The sequence below is a fragment of the Podarcis pityusensis genome, assembly GCF_964106645.2.
Source record: "Podarcis pityusensis genome assembly, chromosome: 6".
In the NCBI taxonomy this organism is placed as follows: domain Eukaryota; kingdom Metazoa; phylum Chordata; class Lepidosauria; order Squamata; family Lacertidae; genus Podarcis; species Podarcis pityusensis.
Window position 1 is genome coordinate 92,448,194 of NC_138030.1, and position 22,657 is coordinate 92,470,850.

Here is a 22,657-nt window from a genome sequence, read left to right on the forward strand (position 1 = left end):
CCAACAAGACAATGACAATAATCCACCAACAGCATACAAATCAATATGGCTAACCTGATCCAAAACACCCACCCACCTCACTCACACACGAAAACAAAGATCACCACAGCCAATCACTCTGCACCTACTTGAAGAAGTCTTCTTTGCAATAGACGCTCCCGGCTCTGGAGAAGCAGCGATCTGCCAGCTGCATTTGGCAATCTGCGCACTTGAGGCAAGAACCGTGCCAGTGGCGGTCGAGGACTTTCAAGATGAATTTATCCAGGATGTGCTGGTTGCAGCCGGCACACTGGGGGATCTCTGGCGGAGGAAGAAAGAACATCAGCCACACACAAAAAAAATCTACCCAAAAACACTGCAGAGCAAGAAAAGACTTCAAGGTATGACCATTTCTGACCTAGAGGGATAATGGCAGCAACCTAATCTGTTGCTTGAACAATTGAAGTGGGGAAAGGTGTATTGGAACTGCTGGTTCAACATGTATAACAAACAGCGCTCCTAACAAAAGGATATCTCATATTCCTCGGCTGTTCGCACACCATTTCTCTGTCTGGACTTACCATCCGTACCAATTTGGGCATTTCTCTCGGTTCACTACATGAACTAGCCTCAAACCGGCTCGGGACAGCTGCCACACAGCTTGTAGGAGCTAGTAGCCGAGATCAGCTCTTGCGCAGAACTGTGACACAGAATTTATTGTGAAAACCCATCCCTGTGACTTGCAGGAATTGTGGTGAATATTAAAACAGGCACGCCCTGGATCTCGTAGCCCAAGTCTCCTGCTGCTGTTGTTTTATGGCATATTATTTAATTACGGGTGCTTATATAATAGGATTGCTTTATTGTGTATATATGTTCATTTAAAAAATGTTTGTATTTTGAGGTTCATATCATTGGTTATTATACTTGTAAACAATTAAATTATTGGTTATTATACTTGTAAACAAATCATCATCGTCTGAATAGGGGCATCCAAATATTGCACCCATTTAACAGCTTTGTCCCATATATACACCAATTGAATCAAATAGAGAGGAGCAGCCGGGTGGGGGAGGCTGTGGCAATGGGTGACAAGCGCTGGAGGTGGCGAGTGGCAAGATCCTTTGGGGGGCCCAGATTTGCTGCCCGCCCCCCAGCTGTCCCCAGCCTGCTGCTCAAGGTTGACTGCCTCACTGAGCCTCATGGGCTGGCTGGCACTGAGTGGAAAGGCCCTGTATAATTTAATATATATGTCCAAATAAGTTGTTATAAGTAGATCTAGATAGGATTACTATCCCCCTCCCCAGTTTAAGCCCAACAACTAAAGAGGGCTTCTGCCTATATATAAAGTGTCTGTCTGCAGGCAGAACAGGTAATACTGATGTGCATATCTGTGTGTTCGTCTCTATTTCTATCCGCCTATAGTTCGAAATAATGGAATGTGTTGTAAAAATCTGCCAAGGGATTACCCAGTAAAAGCAATGCGCATAAATTCTGATATACATGCCTGAAAGAAGATTGATTTCTGAGGAGTCAAACGGCAGAGCAGGTTTAGTGTAATATTGCAAGAGATGTTTATGCATCAGAGCCTTCCTGTTTTGCTATCCTCTTGGGTAGCGATGGAGTGGCAGGAGACTGGCTCACAGTAAATATCAATGATTTGTTGCCTTTTGATGCTGCTACAAATCCTCTGGATGGCCGGGAAAGACTTCTCAGGAGCAAGAGCGATGGAACCTTTTGTATTGGAATCCAAATGAAACAGCCAAGCTGATTGGCTTATTTATTGAGGAGCCTTCTATTGCTGGAGACAGGCGTTGCTTTTGAAGAGAACTGAAGGTGGAATGATAGACCCATGGCTGCCCCTGCTGCACAGACATAACCAACCACTGTCTCTGGAGTCAGAGAGCATGCAAGGTTCTGTAGTCCATCAAAAACTCACAAGACATCTTTCTCCAGAGATGACCATGGGACAAAGGAAGCAATGCGTACACTATATTGTATACCTGTATCTATTTTTAAAAATATATATTTAGTTTTTCCGTATTTTGAAATTTACAAACAATTATCAAACAACCAACATAAAAAGAGAATTCCGAAGAATCTCCTGGACTTCCCTCCCTCTCCTTTGTGGGTCCTCATATCAACCTTTTCCTCCTGCATCTTGTCTATTAATCCACATCTATTAAATCTCCATTATAACCAAAATTCAACATTGAACTACAAGTGTTATTCCAATAGTTTTAATAGTTTACAATGCTTTTTAAGGTAAATTATATATTTCCCCCATCGTATACCTGTATCAAACCACCTTCAGCTTTTCAGAGCAACTGTCTCCTACTCTAAACACAAAGGCACCAACCATCAAGAACTGAGGCTTTTTTAAAAGACCTGTGGAAAATGCTATTTAAACTCATTGTGATTAACAGAGCACATTCAGTTCCAGAATCCACAGATGAATGCAATTCACTTCCAGATTGCCCTGCTGTTCCTCCTGTCTCCTTCACCAAACGCTTTGTTCTGTTTTCAGGTTCAAAACATTAGAAAAGCATAGGATGCTGCCTAGACCAAGTTGGGCCAGTGGTGCATTTAGCTCAGTATTGTATGACTGGCAGTACCTCAGTTGTCCTATCAGGAGATGCCAAGATACCTTCCCGCATGCAAAGGCATGCACAAAACCATGCACTCAGCTGCAGCCTTTTCCCAGAAGCAGCACTTAATGTATTTTTTGCTCTATAAGACGCACTTTTTCCCTCCTAAAAAGTAACGGGAAATGTGTGTGTGTCTTATGGAGTGAATGCAGGCTGCGCAGCTATCCCAGAAGCCAGAACAGCAAGAGGGATCGCTTTTTTCTTGCATTCCCCCTCTAAAAAATAGGTGCGTCTTATGGTCAGGTACGTCTTATGGAGCGAAAAATACGGTAAGTGAAAAATAAAAAGAGTGCTTCTGACTATGTCCTGCCCAAGTTCAACTGGGCTCACGCTGCAAATCTTTGATCAAACAGAATGGTCCTTTTCAGCAAGCCACCAGCTGAACGGCTCCGAAGCTGTCTGATGACTCCAGCAAGGCCAATTTATTTTTATTTTTTTAGAAAGGAGCGAAACCAGTGGGTTTCAGATGACCCAGTGGGGATCATGCTGTTCTTAACCAAGCCACTGCAATATAGCAACCCCAGCCACGCGTCCCAGCAATGTGGCTGGGAAGCTGTGCTAAGTAAATCCAATATGCAGAAAAACATTGTTGTGGAGAAGGTTGGGGTTAGTGCTGTGCCCTCATCCAGGGATAACTAATGCCAAAAGGGAGCGTTCGTTGAATGAGTCAGCCACCAAGTTGTACAAGAACATTTTAATTAGATTGTTGCCGTTTTTTAAATGGGATGTAGTACATAAGTCGTACACTGTCCTTCTTAGTTGTTTGACTACCGATAAAGACTGCTGATGCAAGCCTATTCAAAGTCAACTAGGAAGGCAGCCCCAACACCACCTATGGGGGGCTGAAGGAGGGTTTTACTATCAGATTTCTAAAAACAGGACTATTCCTTAAGTCAGGGGTAGTCAACGTGGTAGCCTCCAGAGCCTGTGGCACTCCAGTTCCCGTCAGTTCCAGCAAGCATGGCCAATGGTCAGGCACCATGGGAATTGGCGCTGTGGGTTAAACCACAGAGCTTAGGGCTTTCCGATCAGAAGGTTGGCGGTTCGAATCCCCGTGACGGGGTGAGCTCCTGTTGCTCGGTCCCTGCTCCTGCCAACCTAGCAGTTCGAAAGCACGTCAAAGTGCAAGTAGATAAATAGGTACCACTCTGGCGGGAAGGTAAACGGCGTTTCCATGCACTGCTCTGGTTCGCCAGAAGCGGCTTAGTCATGCTGGCCACATGACCCGGAAGCTGTATGCAGGCTCCCTTGGCCAGTAAAGCGAGATGAGCGCCGCAACCCCAGAGTCGGCCACGACTGGACCTAATGTTTCCTTTACCTTTACCTTTAATCAAAGTATTTGACTTGACAAAAGAGTGTTAATAGCATGGAATATTTCAGGCAGCAGCAGACTGGAGCGGCGAATTCAGGAAAAGCTTTGCCTCTGCTGTTTGTCAAGACTGCTGCTTTGCATTAGATCTCAGGATCTAGACACATGAAAAATGCGTTTCAGGAAAACGCGTTGTAAACTTCATAATGGGAAATCACGTTGGCGAAAGACGGGACTCCACAGCGCCATCTGGTGTCACTGTGTTATAAAACGCTTTTCCTTTACTAATGTAGCCGAGTCTTCAGTGTCCTCCCCACGGACCTCCAAAACAATAACTGAGCCCCTCTCCATCACTATTTGTTTGTTTATTGCAATGCTGAGATTCTGCTTTACCCTTACAATAGCTCACAATAACAAAATTTAAAATTAAAACAATCAATCACATTAGATGGAACGGCCCTGCTTTCCTAATTCATCCCACCCGGTGGTCCCACATGGCACAAAACAGAAGCCAATCAAAATGGGGTAAAACGCCTCCCTAGCTTGAACGGTGAAAGACTAAAATAAGCAGGAGTCAATAAAAAATCTATACGCCCGCTTTGTCTTCTTAAATAGAATTGTCTTTTGTGTGAATGGCTGCCAGGCCAACTCTTCCACTGCTATCATAGGCCTGGCAAACAGCTTTCATTTATCTAATTTATTTTAACTAAATTATTTAACATAACAGGAATCATGTTAATGGAATTCTGCATAGTGACCAGATTAGAGTCTAGCGCTTTAAAGCAACAAATGTCTCCAATTCACCTCTGAGCTAACACCCATCTTATTAAAATAAATATGTTTCCTCTGCATTTGCCTCTCAGTAGACATTCAGCACAATACGTAATTGGATTAGCGTTGCTGCTTAATTGACTAGCTACAAATTCATTTCCCTCGTTTGTCCTCATGCACCTTCTCACTCGCCCACCCCAGACACACCTCCAGGACTTGCCAAGATCACAGAATGTACAGGAAAAGGAGGCGACTTAGAATCATAGAATCATAGAATTGAAGAGGGATCCCAAGGGTAATCTCGTCCAACCCCCTCCAATACGGGAATCTCAGCATGTGGGGGCCCCCCCCATTGAATCATGTTGGTGGATCCACAGTAGAGAGGTAATAAGCTTTTGAACTAGTCTTGTACAAAAAGGCAACAGGAATTAACCCTCCCTTCTTTTTTGTTTATTATTTGTGTTTCTTAAGGGTTCAAAAACTGCTCTACATTCAGAAAACGTACAGTGTACAGAAGTGGAATATAAAACAGTACTGAAATATAAAAATTGAACTGGAATGTAAAACTGCAGAAATAAAATAGACTGGCAGTGCGATCCTAATTGTGTCTTCTCAGGAGTAAATCCTATTAAATTTGTTGGGGCTTGCTCTGGGGGTTAGGTTTACGGCCTAATTTGAGAAGGTTTGGGAGAAAATAAGTTTTCAGCAAATGAACTGGTAAAGGGACCGCTGACTATTAGGTCCAGTCGTGACTGACTCTGGGGTTGCGGCGCTCATCTCGCTCTATAGGCCGAGGGAGCCGGCGTACAGTTTCCGGGTCATGTGGCCAGCATGACTAAGCCGCTTCTGGCGAACCAGAACAGCGCACGGAAATGCCATTTGCCTTCCCGCCGGAGCGGTACCTATTTATCTACTTGCACTTTGATGTGCTTTCAAACCACTAGGTTGGCAGGAGCAGGAACTGAGCAACGGGAACTCACCCCATGGCGGGGATTCGAACCGCCGACCTTCTGATCAGCAAGTCCTAGGCTCTGTGGTTTAACCCACAGCGCCACCCGTGTCGCTAATGAACTGGTACCACAATACTGAAAGCATATGCTCAAATCACAGCATGCTTTATCTAAAGTGGCATGTGGCACAATCGACAGATTTTCATTCACAGGTCAAAGTAACGGGGTTGGGATGTGGAGAAGAGGTGGCTCTTCAGATACCCTCCTGCAGAACAATAGAGGGCTTTCTGTACCTTGAATTCAGTAGCAGATTAGCAACTAGCGCAATGCTTTTAATAGTGGTGATGGGACGCCCCCCCAAAGTAACTGTGCAGCAGTATTCTGTACTAGCTGAAACTTCCAGACCAAGTTCAAGGGCAACCACACATAAAGCACATTTAGTGCTATAGTGTCTTGAGCCCTTGGCCCTGAAACCAGACCCTCCAAGTGTCCCTGTTTTGCAGGGACGTCCTTGATTTAGAGAAGCCATCCCAGTTTCTCATTTGATCCCAGAATGTCCCGCTTTTCCTTAGGATGTCCTTATTTCCATTGCAGAAATGTTGGAGTTATCTGACCCCCCAGCTGTCTGAAGGCAATCCTGTATAGGGAAGTTTTCTTAATGTTTAATATTTTATTATGTTTTTATATGTGTTAGAAGCTGCCCAGAGTGGCTGGGGCAACCCAGTAAGATGTATAAAAGGGGTATAAATAGTAAAAATTCTCAACCACTGAACCTTTTGTTAAGTTACCGTATCTAATCTCCTAGCCTTGGGACTGAGAGGCTGCACATCTTCCAGTGAGAGTCGGTTAGCTCACTCTCTTCCCGTTCTTGCTGTTCACCTCCCAGTTATGCCCAGCTATTGTCCTCTGATCTGTGCCCCTCAGCAAACCATTGTTCCAAATCAACACTACTCCACTGCTCCTGTGGAGTTTCAGGATCATAGCCATGAGCAGGCCATTCCTCAACAGAGTTGTACTCCTCAGCCTGGTCTCTGACACTTAGTTTCATCAGAGAAATGTTGGAGGGTATGTGAAACTATTGCATGAAACATCTGTAGGTAATTTGAGAAGGGCTTTTTAAAAATGGTAAAATACAATATAAGGAGAATTTGGAAGGCTCTGCTTAGATCAGGCATGGCCAAACTTGGCCCTCCAGATGTTTTGGGACTACAATTCCCATCATCCCTGATCATTGGTCCTGTTAGCTAGGGATGATGGGAGTTGTAGTCCCAAAACATCTGGAGCGGAGAGCCAAGTTTGGCCATTCCTGGCTTAGATGAAACATATTTAGGAAAGAGGAGGTGAAGAAATTTCAATAAAATTAGGGGAAATTTTTCATATGGCTTTGGCACACCTTACAGGCCTATAATTATTTCATAAGCTTCTTATATTACAAATATTTTTTTTTAAGTGGGGCTTTTTTAAGGCCCCAGGAATAGCCTTAGAAGCTTTTATGTGTTTGGCTCTTTTCAATCTGACTCTTGACCAGTATTGCGAAAAAAATAGGAAGCAATACCTTAAAATGTTAGAGTGCTAAATATGACAGAGATTAATGACTCTCCAGGATTCTCGGAATTGACTAGGGATTTGGAAAATGTCTTAATCGGGCACTTTGCACATCATTAATATCAGAACATCCTGAGTACTTTGCTCCTGAAACTTCAAAGTGTTTCATTGTCCTTCAGAGAAACTGAAACTGCCTGGGCCGAGAACTTGCTTGGTGCTCCAAACACATTTTAGAACTGTTTCTTAAGACTGTTGGGACCTTTCAGGTTCAGCACATGAAATAAACATCTGATAAGCAATGGAGAGTAGGGAGATCTGAATGCTTTCCTTGTGGAAACTCTTATTTTGGAAGAATATCACCACACACACACCCTACCCCAGCAACGCAAACTGCAATAATTTGACACTGGAAAAATGTGATTCCCATTTACCACTTCAGTATTGCTTAAATTGCAATGGTGTGGACCATATGGCAGGAACCGCCAGCCTGTTTCTGTTGCATGTTGGTGGCGAGTGGATGGTTTATGGTACAGTGGTACCTCGGGTTAAGAACCTAATTAGTTCCGGAGGTCTGTTCCTAACCTAAAAGTGTTCTTAATCTGAAGTACCACTTTAGCTAATGGGACCTCCTGCTGCCACCGTTGGACGATTTCTGTTTCATCCTGAAGCAAAGTTCTTAACCAAAGGTACTATATCTGGGTTAGCAGAGTCTGCAACCTGAAGAGTCTGTAACCTGAAGCGTCTGTAACCCGAGGTACCACTGTATGTGGGGCCATGTGTTCAGCCCTTTGCAGGGGGCCCTACTCATTTACCCAAATTAACATGACGCGGGTGGCGCTGTAGTCTAAACCACAGAGCCTAGGGCTTGCCGATCAGAAGGTCGGTGGTTCAAATCCCCGCAACGGGGTGAGCTCCCGTTGTTCGGTCCCAGCTCCTGTCCACCTAGCAGTTCAAAAGCACGTCAAAGTGCAAGTAGATAAATAGGTACCGCTCCGGCAGGAAGGTAAATGGCATTTCCATGTTCTGTTCTGGTTTCACCAGAAGCGGCTTAGTCATGCTGGCCGCATGACCCGGAAGCTGTCTGCAGACAAACGCCAGCTCCCTTGGCCAGTAAAGCGAGATGAGCGTGCAACCCCAGAGTCGTCCGCAACTGGACCTAACGGTCAGGGGTACCTTGACCTTTACCTTTATGACCAAAAATATGTAGTTGGTATCCATTACATAGCTCTCCCCTATGGCTCCTAGAAGACGCCCTGACCAAAAATATGACGGTGCTAAATGCATAAAAATGAGCCCTTGTCCTGGCTCCTACTAGCCTGCCAGGTTAGTTTAATCCAGCCAACTGTTTTTCTGATTCCAAGGTGATATGAAAGTTCTGCCTTTAGTAGCCATTTCACATGCAGTTCATCCCTTGTTATTGTCATCGCCTGAGAAGCATGTATGTGTGAAACAGTGTTAAGCTCAGTTATGAAACTGGATAGATAACTCTCCCTCCCCATTCCTGCCCACCTTCTCCATTGCTCACAAATAGGTGCTGAACTGTGCATCAAAACAAATGTCAGAACCCTGCCACCAGCCACTCATGAAACATGGGTACCACCAAAGGCAGCCTCTACTTCTGCATCAATCTAACTCAAAACGCTCATGCTCTCCTTAATTCCCTGAACCACCTATCTCATTGTAGGAGTACTATTTCACTGAACTGCATACGTACAAAACAAGCCCCACAGAATAAAATTATGAAATGCAACATAAGTAAGGCTTACTGAATCAACTTTAGTATGTGCCTTGTTCTCAGAATTCTTCATCAGCATCCCAAAGGCAGTGAAACAACACATTCAGAGAAAACTCAAAAGCTGCGTAACCTTGCACTAGCAAATATTAATCGCCTTTTCAAACTGTAACAAATTGCACCTGATAATCTGGCCCAGAAGCAGCAACAGCTGTGCATCAAGCTGAGATTTGGGAGTCTGTTGCCATTTATTTACATCAAGGGAACATTTTTCCTCGCTTAACTAATATGAACCTTGTTATCTCCCTCCTTTGTCCAACTTATGAGCACTTAGGTAGTCTCCTCCATCCTCTCAATCTCTCTCTCATGTGTAGCTGAGCTTGCTTTCAGCAGCCACAGATCTGATTAGGTTACCAGCTAATGGACCTACTCCTTTAACCCTAAGTCAGTGTCTTTCAGAGAAGCTAAGTGCTGGAAGGAGGGTCCTTGCATGATTCAGAAGACAACACAAGACAATGTCCTCTCTTTTAACAACCTGTTCAAACAACATTTTCATTGAGCCCCACAACTGTTTGAGTGAGGAGATAATCTGAAAGGAGGATGGGGAAGGGTGCCAGAATTCCCAGTCAGTTCAGCACAGCATCTAAAAGCTAGGATCTAGGCTCTAGGCCAGCGGTTCTCAACCTGTGGGTCCCCAGATGTTGTTGGACTACAACTCCAATCAGCCCTGAGCTCTGGCCTTGCTAGCTAGGGGTGATGGGAGTTGTAGTTCAACAACATCTGGGGACCCACAGGTTGAGAAAGGCTGCTCTAGGCTTTTCTGGCCTCTGAGAAAATGATAATCACAGGCGCTGAGATGTACCCAACATTGATGGGGGGGCTGAACTCCTGCACACATTGCGTGTGACATTACACACATCACATGTGTGACAACTGTCACACCGGGAGAGGCCTCAGCCCCATAGAGTTGTTGCAGGTAAAGGTAAAGGGACCATTAGGTCCAGTTGTGACCGACTCTGGGGTTGCGGCGTTCATCTCGCTTTATTGGCTGAGGGAGCCGGCGTACAGCTTCCGGGTCATGTGGCCAGCATGACTAAGCCGCTTCTGGGGAACCAGAGCAGCACACGGAAACGCAGTTTACCTTGCCACCGGAGTGGTACCTATTTATCTACTTGCACTGTGCGCTTTCGAGCTGCTAGGTGGGCAGGAGCAGGGACCGAGCAACGGGAGCTCACCCCGTCGCAGGGATTCGAACCACCGACCTTCTGATCGGCAAGTCCTAGGCTCTGTTGTTTAACCCACAGCGCCACCTGTGTCCCACAGAGTTGGTGCACCTGGTAACAATAGCAATCTTGTAGCATCACCAAAAGCAACCCTTTTAAAACAAGCCTCTTCAGTTGGTGGCATTGCCTACCGAACCCCTCTTCCTCTCATACCCCACACATCAGGACATATTCATGGGAGACTATTACTGAGGCAACACTCATGCTTGTACCCCTTGCCTTGGAAATAGGGGCAGCTCTACCATTTGGCAGAGTGAAGCAGCTGCCTCAGGAGACAGATCCCAGGAGGACTGAGGGAAACAGCATTAACTCTTCAGCTGTTCCACTCTGTTGGACTACAGACCTGTGTGCACCACGACCCCTAAACTAAGGCACTGCTCTCAAGAGCAATGGAGGCTGTTGGCTCATTGCCAGCACTGAAGTCAGATTCAACTGTTTCTGTATGTGGACCTTTGTTCTTCAGAATCTATACACCAGGCCAACTGCAAGCATGTGTCCTCAGGACATTAAGGCAAGCTGAGAAACTCCACCTGTCCCTAGGCAGCAGCTCAACTTCATTGGACTGGTCATGTTGTTCGGATGCCTGATTATCATCTTCCAAAGCAACTACAGTGGTACCTTGGGTTAAGTACTTAATTCGTTCCGGAGGTCCGTTCTTAACCTGAAACTGTTCTTAACCTGAAGCACCACTTTAGCTAATGGGCATCCTGCTGCCGCCACGCCGCTGGAGCACGATTTCTGTTCTCATCCTGAAGTAAATTTCTTAACCTGAGGTACTATTTCTGGGTTAGCGGAGTCTGTAACGTGAAGCATATGTAACCTGAAGCGTATGTAACCCGAGGTACCACTGTATTCTGAACTTAAAAATGGAAAGCGTAATGCTGGTGGTCAACAAAAGAGGTTCAAAGACTCTCTCAAGGCAAGCCTTAAAAAAATGTAGTATAAACACCGACAACTGTGAAAACACTGGCCTGCGAGCGCTCCAGTTAGAGAACAGCCTTTACCAAAGGTGTCCTGGGCTTTGAAGACACTCGAACTCAGGACGCAAGGGAGAAACGTGCTAAGAGGAAGGCACACTTGGCAAACCCTCACCGTGATCAACTCCTGCCTGGAAACCTATGTCCCCACTGTGGAAGGACGTGTGGATCCAGAATTAGCCTCCACAGTCACTTACAGACTCACTGTTGAGACCGTGTTCATGGAAGACAATCTTACTCAGCTACGAGTGATCGCCAAAGAAGAAGAAGACTGTCAAAGAGGCAGACTGACTTCTGTTTGGCTGATTTCCAGAAGCTTCTATAAACATTATATATATGCGCTCCCCACTAATGTCCACCTCTTTAACTCCCCAGCATACATTTCAAGTCTTCTCCTTTCCCTAGAGAGATGGATTGCACTGGTCCTGATGCGAAACTTCCTTATTTACTCAGCCCGCCCGCATGTTGTGTGCAAGCCATAATTAATGCAGACTTGGGCCCTATAAATTTTTTACTGCCCTGAGCTGGTTGAGACTGCGTAGGCTCCTGAAATATCAGTGAGTTATGCAGCTTTCCCCAATAAGTGGCAATGAAAACTTTATAGCATCCCAACACTGCGGATTTTGTTTATGCTACTGATTTTAGTCCCCCTTTTAAAAAAAGAAAATAAAACCATGCTCTGTTTTCTCCTTGAAGTGCATTAGTTGCCATGGAAACAGTGACGTCAATCAAGTGGGCACAACTTCAGTGATGCCCTAAAGTGCTGACTTAAGCAAGGGGAAGCATCTCCCGTAAGGCAGTTGCAGAATTTGATCCTAATCAGTTGCAGGAAGTTGCCACGTACAGAACACACAATGAAGCATACTGATGGCATAATCAGTCTATTGTGACTTCTTGTGCTTGAAATTAAAGATGTACAAATAAATAAAAAAATAGAGCTTCAGAATTTAATCAACAGAATTTTAAAAATAACTTGATTTATTGTAGAGGTCAATTTTAATAGCAACTAAACACGGAAGGGACATGGGTGGCCTGTGGGTTAAACCACAGAGCCTAGGACTTGTCGATCAGACGGTCGGCGGTTCAAATCCCCGCGACGGGGTGAGCTCCTGTTGCTCAGTCCCAGCTCCTGCCCACCTAGCAGTTTGAAAGCACGTCAAAGTGCAAGTAGATAAATAGGTACCGCTCCGACAGGAAGGTAAACGGCATTTCCGTGTGCAGCTCTGGTTCACCAGAAGCGGCTTAGTCATTCTGGCCACATGACCCAGAAGCTGTACGCCGGCTCCCTCGGCCAATAAAGCGAGATGAGCGCCGCAACCCCAGAGTCGTCCCCGACTGGACCTAATGGTTAGGGGTCCCTTTACCTTTACCTAAACATTTATATAGTGCTTTGAGCATTCAGAGTCCTTTCTATACATTACCAGAGAAATCTGTACAACGGTATTGTATAGTGGGCCATAGATAGATAGAAAGTGTGCATTCTCTGCCTACAATTTGGCACTTGAGGCAATGTACGATACGAGTAAAACAACAATAAATCACAGTAATGAAACAATTTTTAAAACGCAATTGAAACACAAATCAGCAAGTCAAACAATCTGTACTAAAACATCCATAGAAAGGTCAACAGAATCCCAGTGGTAGAGGGAGAAGCCAGCTTCACACTGAAAGCCACAGAAGCCTTTCTTACAAAGACATTTTTTATTTAATCACTGTAATGACAGCGAAAATGCCTCTGCCGGCAAAGTATTGCAGAAGAAGAAGAAGAAGAAGAAGAAGAAGAAGAAGAAGAAGAAGAGGAGGAGGAGGAGGAGGAGGAGGAGGAGGGGGAGGGGTTTTGAGGAACGGCTTTATGAGGAACGGCTAAGGGAGCTGGGCATGTTTAGCCTAGAGAACAGGAGGTTAAGGGGTGATATGATAGCCATGTTCAAATATATAAAAGGATGTCACATAGAGAAGGGAGAAAGGTTGTTTTCTGCTGCTCCAGAGAAGCAGACACGGAGCAATGGATCCAAACTACAAGAAAGAAGATTCCACCTAAACATTAGGAAGAACTTCCTGACAGTAAGAGCTGTTCGACAGTGGAATTTGCTGCCAAGGAGTGTGGTGGAGTCTCCTTCTTTGGAGGTCTTTAAGCAGAGGCTTGACAACCATATGTCAGGAGCGCTCTGATGGTGTTTCGTGCTTGGCAGGGGGTTGGACTCGATGGCCCTTGTGGTCTCTTCCAACTCTATGATTCTATGATTCAATGATTCAATGCTCAAACTGACTTCAACTGAATCTCAACTAGAGTTGCATGGTACAATTCTATCCTCCATTGATCATCACAGTTCCACCCATGCCACTCTAGTTAAGATTCTGTCAGTGTTTCCATAATGGAGAGGTTCATAATTAACCCCTAAAAATGTTACCCCTGGCTAGGAGATCAAAGGGTGGAAGCAATTAAAGGCTTGTTGGGTTTAAATCAGATTGATTATGATTTTTCTCACCCTTTTTCAAGTTCAGATAATCCTCGAAAATCAATTTGCTTTTTATTTACTTAACTTTGCATCCTTAAACATCATTTCTTCAAGTTCTGGAAAGGAAGTATTAAGCAGAAGGAATTAAGAACAACTCTACTAACCTGGGAAAACTGATAGGAGACATAGCAAGAGGAAGGAGAGATTGAGGGGGGGGGGAGAGATTAGCGTCACACAACTGATCCTAAAAAACAGCAGAGCAGCTCTATCATCAGTTATGAGCAAGGAGAGCTCTACACAACCTCTAAACACAGAAAACCACATGCTGGAGAGAAACAAGTGAGGGCTTGCAAACACCCCACAGTCATTCAGCTGACTACCTTTGGAAACAGAATGCCTGGCTTTTGGGAAGGAGATTTATTGTCGGAAAAGTGACTCCTCCAACACAGTGGTCATGAGTTTAACGGCTTGATTGAAATCCTTATTATGACACAATGGGCTGGATACTGCAGCAGTTATTCGACACTTCTTCTAAAGGGGTACAAAGTCCATAGCCAGGGAGAGATGGAGACAGGGGACAATGGCCAAGGTAACGTGTACATCAAGTTGATGCACAACAACGGAAACCCAGATCTGAACTTTTGTCTATGTTTGTTTTAAATTCATTTCATTTAAATAAGATGGTAATAACTGTTAAGGGCCCAGTGTCCCGGAACCTGTCAGTCCAGTAACTTTGTTCATGTGAACAAAAGCAGTGGCATATGGGAGCTGGGTTTTTTCTAAGTGAGCAATATTATCTGCACATTTCCCCTTCTATTTCTACAAGAAAAAGGGCAAAATACTTTAAATTATGCTGAAAATTCACAGGAGAAGGGGAAAGGCCCATGGCCTGCCCCCCTTGTGACTATGGGCCTGGACCACAACAAGCAAAAACTCTTCCTAAAACCAATCCAAATCACCTCAAAATGTATAGAAGAACTGCCACCTTCCGCATTGTGTTTCCCATGCACAGTCACCTTCATTTTATAATGATCCTGCGCAAAATCCTATCAATTCCCAAAGAAGTGCTGTTTATTTGCATAATAATGATGCCATAATTCACAAGGCAGCCTCCTTCCCTCCGCCTCATGACATTGCCTTTGCCTTTGAAGTAGCATGCAGAGAAGCTGTGATGGTAATAATACAACCTGCTGATCAATCGCATCTTAACTGCTCTGGTTCCACAAAGAAGGTGTAGCGTGTGTCATATCAGGTACCCATGGGTTTTCAGGAGAGACTTTCCTGCAGTGCATTTTGGAACACGCCTGCTAAACAGGACCAGTTGTCAAGAGCATCCTATGTCAACACAATCTGCTGTGGTGTCCTAATCTGGAGCTTTCTGCGGGCCTATGATTTAAGGTGCTGGGCTTGACCCACTCACCCCCACCCCCATGACAGAGTTGTTTATCTTCTATGATTTTTCCATGTACAGGTCTTCTGAGGTCTGGGACAGAATCTGACATTGGCCATGGATTCCGCAGGATCTAATCTCACTTTCAAACTTTTCCAAATGTTTATGGAATTATATTATTAAGAATAATTATTACCTTATAGTACACTATGTATTTATGGAACACCGTCCATGTAAAATGGTATTCTAAAGGATAACAAAAGCAAAACACAGCTGTCTGCCCTCAAATTTAAATTTAGAGGACGAAGGCAGCTGGGGTAAATGTGAGTGTCCTGGACTCTGGATTGGTTTGCGTTGCTAATGAGGACTAAAGAGATTGTGCTTGAAAACATACAAGCTGCCTAGAAATGGCCCCAGTTCTCAGGGCCAGAGATTCTGGCCCCTGCTTTGAAATGTGAAACTTCCTCTAGGCTCTCAGCTATAAGCACATCCATACCATCCATCATCCATCATTTTTACCTCCCATTCCTTATTTCCCTGCCTTTCCCCCTGCTCCCCTCCAACACAATTCCTTCTTGCAACAACTCAGTTACAAAGCCACAAATCAGGTGTCTACCTGCTGCTTGTTAGTGCCATTCTTTTGTCTGAAGTACAGAATTGTGGCTTTCTTGGTGCCAAATTTAGATGAATTTTATTATAGGTTTGTGATCCAAAGGATGAGGGATTCCTTACAAATCCCTAAGTGACTTTCACCCCAGATTCCCTGTCTGAGGGTTACATCTCTCCCCTACTTTCCTTTACATATTGTTTTGTGAGAAACATTCTCTTTATGACATGTGGTCAAGTTCATGCAACAAGGACAGCTGGAAAGACATTCTCATAACTTATTTCTCCTCCAGAAACAGCAAGTTCTGAGACTCTTATAGGAGGTTTTTCTAGACTGTTCAAACTGCATTTATTTTTCACTTAGCAGGGTGAATCTGTTTCAAGTTATATATAAAAGATAACACCTTGCCTTAGCTTTTTAGAATTTGTTGTCCTTTTTAGCTCTTTGGGATTTCATAAAATTTTTCACCTAAATAGCATCCCTTGCAGATCTATAAAGTAACATAATACTTGAAGTAAAATTAGTGATTTATTCAGGTACATAAACAAAAGGTCAAGTGACAACGGCAGTATTCAATTCAGTAAATCCTCGTGGATGAGAGTCTGGGTGGTCTATTATTGTTCCAAGCTACTCAGTTAGAAACAGGAATCCTTTTTCCAATAATAATTAAATCTGGGGTTAAAATGCTATCTTCCATTGGTGCAATACTTTATCCATTATTAGCATCTTCCACGCCTTCAATTAAAGTTGTGTCATTCTTCCACTTTTGCAGAATTTGGAAATTAGCAACCACCCACTCAGCTTTCATTCTGAAAGCCATAACCTATTTCCTATTATGTATGTCCTTCACGGGACGCAGGTGGCGCTGTAGGTTAAACCACAGAGCCTAGGGCTTGCCAATCAGAAGGTCGGCAGTTCAAATCCCCGCGACGGGGTGAGCTCCCGTTGCTCGGTCCCTGCTCCTGCCAACCTAGCAGTTCGAAAGCACGTCAAAGTGCAAGTAGATAAATAGGTATCACTCTGGCGGGAAGGTAAACGGCGTTTCCGTGCGCTGCTCTGGTTCGCCAGAAGCGGCTTAGTCATGCTGGCCACATGACCCGGAAGCTGTACACCGGCTCCCTCGGCCAATAAAGCGAGATGAGCGTGCAACCCCAGAGTCGGTCACGACTGGACCTAATGGTCAGGGGTCCCTTTACCTTTACCTATGTCCTTCACAGATTCAAATAGGTACAAACAACATAGCCTATTTGATTTTTGCAAATAGTTAAATACATAACCAAAATTGCATGTTCAAAACATGCATTAAATTAATTACAACTGACCAGTGACAAAGAATGAATTTTGTGTTTTGTTTTTGTTTTCACAACTTTTATTATTTATTGTCACAACCATGCTGCAGAGTCGATCATTTCAAATCTCACTTTACACATGTGGAACTGAAGTTAACGTAGAGAGCAACTTGCTCAAGGCCACCCAGGGAAGTAAGTACATGACTGAGGCAGAACCCAAGTCTGGAACACTCAGCTTCAAATGAAGCACTCCGTCTTCTGCAACACATTGCAAAACACTTTGCAACAGAACAGTGCAGAGCAGACAATTTGAAAAGGGAAATCAATCGCATGCATACACAGCAGCTGTGGCAGAACAGGATCAGGCAGTGCCACCAGAAGATTAAAAAATAGAGCATCATAGAATTGTAGAGCTGGAACGGACTCTGAGGGTCATCAAGTTTCTTTTTCTTTAAAAAAAGGCAGGCAAAAGTATACTTCATAGTCATCAAAATTCAAAGTAACCATTTGTGAGCTGGTTCTAGCTGGGTACTTTTCAAAACTGAGTCACAGAACTGAAATCCATGCATGGCAAATCAAGAGCAGATAGGGTGAGGGAGTCTTGCATCTGCCATCTTCCTTGCATGCGCCCCATATCCCTTAATGACTGTTAATGGCTGCAACCCGATCCAAGGCTTGGATTGGAAGGAAAGGGAGATCCCCTCTTTGACGTTCCACGTGCAAAGCAGCTCCTTTCCAGCCACTTGTCCCACGGCATGAACCTCTTGGAGCAGGGAAGAGGGTGACCAGGTGCAGAAAAGATTTCGATCTCCTTCTGGGACAAAAGAGGAGAGAGCTGAACCACTGGGTGGGAGGAGCCAAGCGTCGAAAGGGCAGACTTTATTAAGAAAAGAAGCTAAGGAGAAACCGACTCTGATCTGGGGTGACAGCCAGGAGAGCAAGGCATGTTTATGCCCTCTGTCCACCAGCACAAATGTTCTTTTCCATACTCCCAGCAGTCTATCCACCATGCAAGGTGGAGATGAAAACGACGTTATCCTGGTCTTGGAGCAGGTAGTCCAGCTCGCCCATCAACTCCCAATCTGCCCCATTGATCAGCACCAAGATTCCCGGCCGCACAGAATCTCCCTGCACAAAGAGTTCCGGCCTCTCTTTCAGCAGGTTCTCTTTCATCCACACCAGCAGCTTTCGGACATCCCAAGGTCCTTCCTGGCTGGGCAGAGTCACCCGCTGCTTCCTGATCCCGCCAAACAAGAGCTCTGCTCCACCTCCGCACTCCAGCAGCAGGGACAAGGGCGCCGCCATCTTTGGTGAGGGAACGGCGCTGCCCGCACCGGAAGCGCGACGCCGCGTCTGCTTCCGGGGGCGGCGGTGGTTGCCCAGCAACCACAAAGAATGGATTTTTGACCCTCTCATTCTGGGGCAGAAACAACAATAGCAGCAAATTTGGTTCTATTCATCTTCTAGGCAGTGCCTTTTTCCCCCCTTTAAAAATGTTTAGGGGTACTCTCATTTTGACTCAAGAAAATCACCATTTTATAGTTCAAATAGGAGAAAATAAATACAGTAAATGGAAAAGTACAAAGATTTACACAATATTTAGGGTATGCGTACCCCCATAAAAAAGCACTGCATTTGAGTTTTACTCAAGACCAGGTTTTTTTTCCTTCCACTACAGGTAATATAGAAAGAATGAGTTCTGCCCAGTGACTTGTTATAGATGCTCACTGATCTTACTATGTATAAATACACACAAACAACAAACACATAGATCCACATACAGTATAAATATCGGATGCCTGCTGTATCTTTTGTATTTCATGGTCTCTTCATCTCAGTGTTCACACATGTGCTGGGAGGTGGTTTCCTCTTCTGTCACCATGTATATCCTGCAAATTGATAAATCTTATGAAACAGGCTCCGGGACATGAAATTGTATGCCACAATTTCTGCTAATCTTTATGGCGCCGCAGTACTCTTTGTTGATTTCACTGCCACAGATTAACATGTCTAAACCTCAGGAATATCCAGTTATAAATTGAATTGGTCCTAAAGATAGACAGGCATCCAAGAAAGCTGGTTCTAGCACTCTTTATTTTGCTGATTGTATTGGTAGAGCAAGGGAGCACAATTTTGAATTATGCCAGCAAATCATATGGTTCTATCAGAATTTCCTGGACTCCCGATTCACATGCCACTAATAAGATGGTTTAGCTGCCTCACCACAGTCAAAGGGAATAATCATGGGAACATTGGTGAAATTTGTAAGTGGTCAGTCAGAGGTGCTTCATTTATTAGATTGCCTCCCTTGCTCCTGGATTAAAAGTGCTAAATGCAATATTAGTGGCAACTAATATATCCCAATAGTGGCAAAATGCAGGAAACCCACAGGTTTCTCTGCATCCTTTTGTGAACTGTCCCTAATCACAGAAACATAGAATTAAAGGGTTGGAAGGGACCTCAAAAGTCATTGTTCCATGCTTTTATAATGAATGATTTTAGAGTGTTGTTTGTGCTGTACTTTTGTACTGTTTTATTGTTGTTAGCCGCCCTGAGCCCGGCTTCGGCTGGGGAGGGTGGGATATAAATAAAATTTATTATTATTATTATTCAAATTTCATCGATACCTTTCCAAGCAGGACTGATCCTCCTAACTCTAGAAGTCTGAAAGAGGGCCCTCACACTACGCTAATAAAGGACAGGCTTTATTTAGCTATGTAGCTATACACAAAAAGTTTTCTCTGGTGCATGTTTTATTTCCTTGAAAACACTATGCACAGAAGGTGTTACATGTGCAGAAGATGCTTGCATGACTAAATAGAACTGAACGGAGGTGAGCCTACACCAGACAGTAGATTTGGGGCGCCATTAACACGGGTGTCTTAGGGAGGAGCAATGGGTGTCATCGTTCCCTTCCTTTCCCGATATTTCAGGTCACATTGCAGCAGTTAAATATATCTTTATATTAGTTATTTATGTTAGAAGAAAGTAACAACAGATAGCCTGAACTACCAATGTGAGAAATATTTCCTACTACACTTCGCTCCTTACTATTTTTGGGAGGTGTTTGTATAAAATGGAGTTCTAACAGGCTTCCAAACCTTGCAATGACTCTTTCCACACACACACATCACCACCACCACCACCACCACCCAATGCACATAATGAAACCTCTTCCCTGCCCTCATGGGAACCCAAAACACTACCCCCTGGCCATCAAGAGTAGCAAAGAGGGCAATCAGCCTCTGATACACAATTCCCTGGGAAGTTCCACAAGCCTCAGTGAAGTGTTCGGTGTTTGCTAGAATCAGTCATCACCAACCCGGTAGGCTCTACAGGTCTTGTACTACAGCTGCCATCCATGGGGCTAAAGGAAGTTGTAGTCCAAAACATCTGGAGGGCACCAGGTTGGCCAAGGCTGGCCAAGATCATGTTGGTGAAAGCATTTAGGATCATGCTGTAAGGCAACAGTTTTCCCAGCTGCTGTTCATTTCAATCAGGCCAGCACTGGAGAACATCCCCTATGGACTGTGCCTCACGCTAATTAGTGGAAGCAGGAAAGATGCAGTTGGGATTTTTCACCACACCAAAATGGGCTAGCCCTGTAACTAAATCTAAGTATTATTTTTTTACAGCAACAAAAGTGATTAAAGGTCCCATTGAGCAGTTTAATTTGGTGTAAAGTTACTAGAACATGGTATGATTTAAAGTACTTTGAATAAAAAAAATCAGCTGGCGCCACTTCAAGACAATGAAAATCAAGTATTTTAGGGAGGTGGGGATTTTTTGTTTCCTTCCTTTGCAAAATAGCAGTCTGTATCCCTGAGCAGTATCCATTTTGAGACCCATGTATTCTGATTGCCCATGGCAATTTGTTATGTGTGGATTTTATTTTATCCTGTTTTTCATCCAAAGATCTAGTTCCCATTTCAGTGCAACGTAGGTGAATATGGATTGCTTTTTTATTGTTGGCTACCAGGGTTTCTTAATTATTTCTCATATTTAAAATATTTTAAAATGTAAGGTGATATGCATTGCCTTTTAAAAGTTATCCCGTGATTTTAAATTTTTTAAAAATGTACATTTAATTTAATCATTTTTAATGCACAGCGTTTCTGCTTCATTAGAGCTTTGTGCTCATTTGTCAGAACATGGGAACACCCCCTTTTATTGTCTTAAAATGGCAGTAGGACCTAGAATAGGGAGAGCCAAACTGATGTCCTCCAGAGGATGTAAACGCCCATCACCCCCAACCATTGACTATGTTGGATGAGACAGAGGGGAGCTGGATTCTAGCACCACCTGGAGAGCACTGCATTGGTGAGCCCTGGGATAGAATGCTAAGTCCATAGCTTTGTTTAACTGAAGCTGAACATTTAGGGAAGGAACCTGGAATAGCCCTGTGGAAAGCTGTGCTCCTGCAACCCCTGTCCCACCACAAACATGATCTGCAGCCACAACAAATCAGCTCCAAATTATGGAAGTCTCAGTAGAGAAACAGGCATGCAGGTAACCCTTCAAAAGTTACAACAATGCACCTCTGAAGAAGACACACGTGTGCATAAAAGCTATGTTTCAGAACATAGTCCAAGAACAGAGCCAAGCATGAAAAGCCTTTAAGATATTAAACACAACAGGCAACGCTTTGGCAAAACCAGGTAAATAAAGGAAACACTTCCATGGCTTAATCCTAAAAGTTTGTCCTTGGCATGCATGTCCCCACATCCACAATAAACAGAATGGCTACCCCGTTCCTTGGCCCTAGGGTCCCAAACAGATGTATTTGTCCAACATTCTTGATATTTTCACTGCGTATTGCTGCTCTTCAAGAGAGCCTAGTAATCGTACTTTTGCAAAAGAGATGGGAGTCCTATGTTGGGGAGACAACCCACGTCCCTCCCACCCTATGCTCAGCTATAGTAATCCCAATATTGCTTAGAGAGAAATGTCACAACAGTCAAACAATTTCAAGTTGATTTTCCTATATAACTGTGGTTGTGGTCCACTAAGATAGAAGTGCGCTATTTTCAAAACTGCAGTGTTAAAGAATGTGATTCAGTACCTGGAGTTCTAAGCTAAGAGGGATCCCGGTCCAAATTTAATCTCCATCATAGACCCACTGGGTGATTAATTCACTGCCTTAGTTCCCTTCTGTAAAATTGCTGCAATACTGAAAGCTCAGTAACTTAGCAAAATGTATATTGTTATTTATTACCTCTCGAAGGCACATATAAATGCTGTCCTTCATATTCACATTTAGAGGTAATGAAGCAAATTCATTCTCCAGAATTCAAAAGTGAATACTATATATACTCAGAATTTTGATTCACACACACACACACACACACACACACACACGAGAGTATATAAAATTGGTAAGCTGTTCCCTTGTACTGGACTGGTTTATTCTAAAGGCAAATGTGTAAGTCTTTCCAGATACACCAATTATTATTTTTTAAAAATTGTTGTACATTAAATGGCTGTGTCACTGGAAGGTATGATTCACTTAAACTTTAAAGCATAGAAAAATTTAAAGTTTAAATTATCTTTTCTCACCTAGTGTCTCTCCTACTCGCTGTACTGGGAACAAAGGGACAAATCCCCATACCAACGGCTGGATAAACTGCCTTTCATCAGTATCTGTTTATTTATTTATTTTCATTTTACTCCTGCATATTTTGGTTATTTGAACCAGGGCAGGCTTTTCTGGAATACAGA

The 22,657-nt window shown here is 43.9% G+C and overlaps 1 protein-coding gene and 1 pseudogene across 2 annotated transcripts in view; both read right to left on the minus strand.

Moving 5' to 3' along the window:
- LHX4 (LIM homeobox 4) overlaps positions 1–22,657 on the minus strand; it is a gene marked incomplete at its 5' end in the record, with an annotated part of 79,353 nt that overhangs the window by 46,550 nt on the left and 10,146 nt on the right. The window contains one exon of the mRNA XM_081012280.1: positions 129–300. Within this exon, the coding sequence (XP_080868406.1) occupies positions 129–300 (172 nt within the window). The remainder of the gene's footprint in view (positions 1–128; positions 301–22,657) is intronic.
- On the minus strand, positions 17,649–18,278 carry LOC308480628 (ubiquitin-related modifier 1 pseudogene; annotated as a pseudogene). The gene has a single exon. The product of its transcript is annotated as a ubiquitin-related modifier 1 pseudogene (transcript).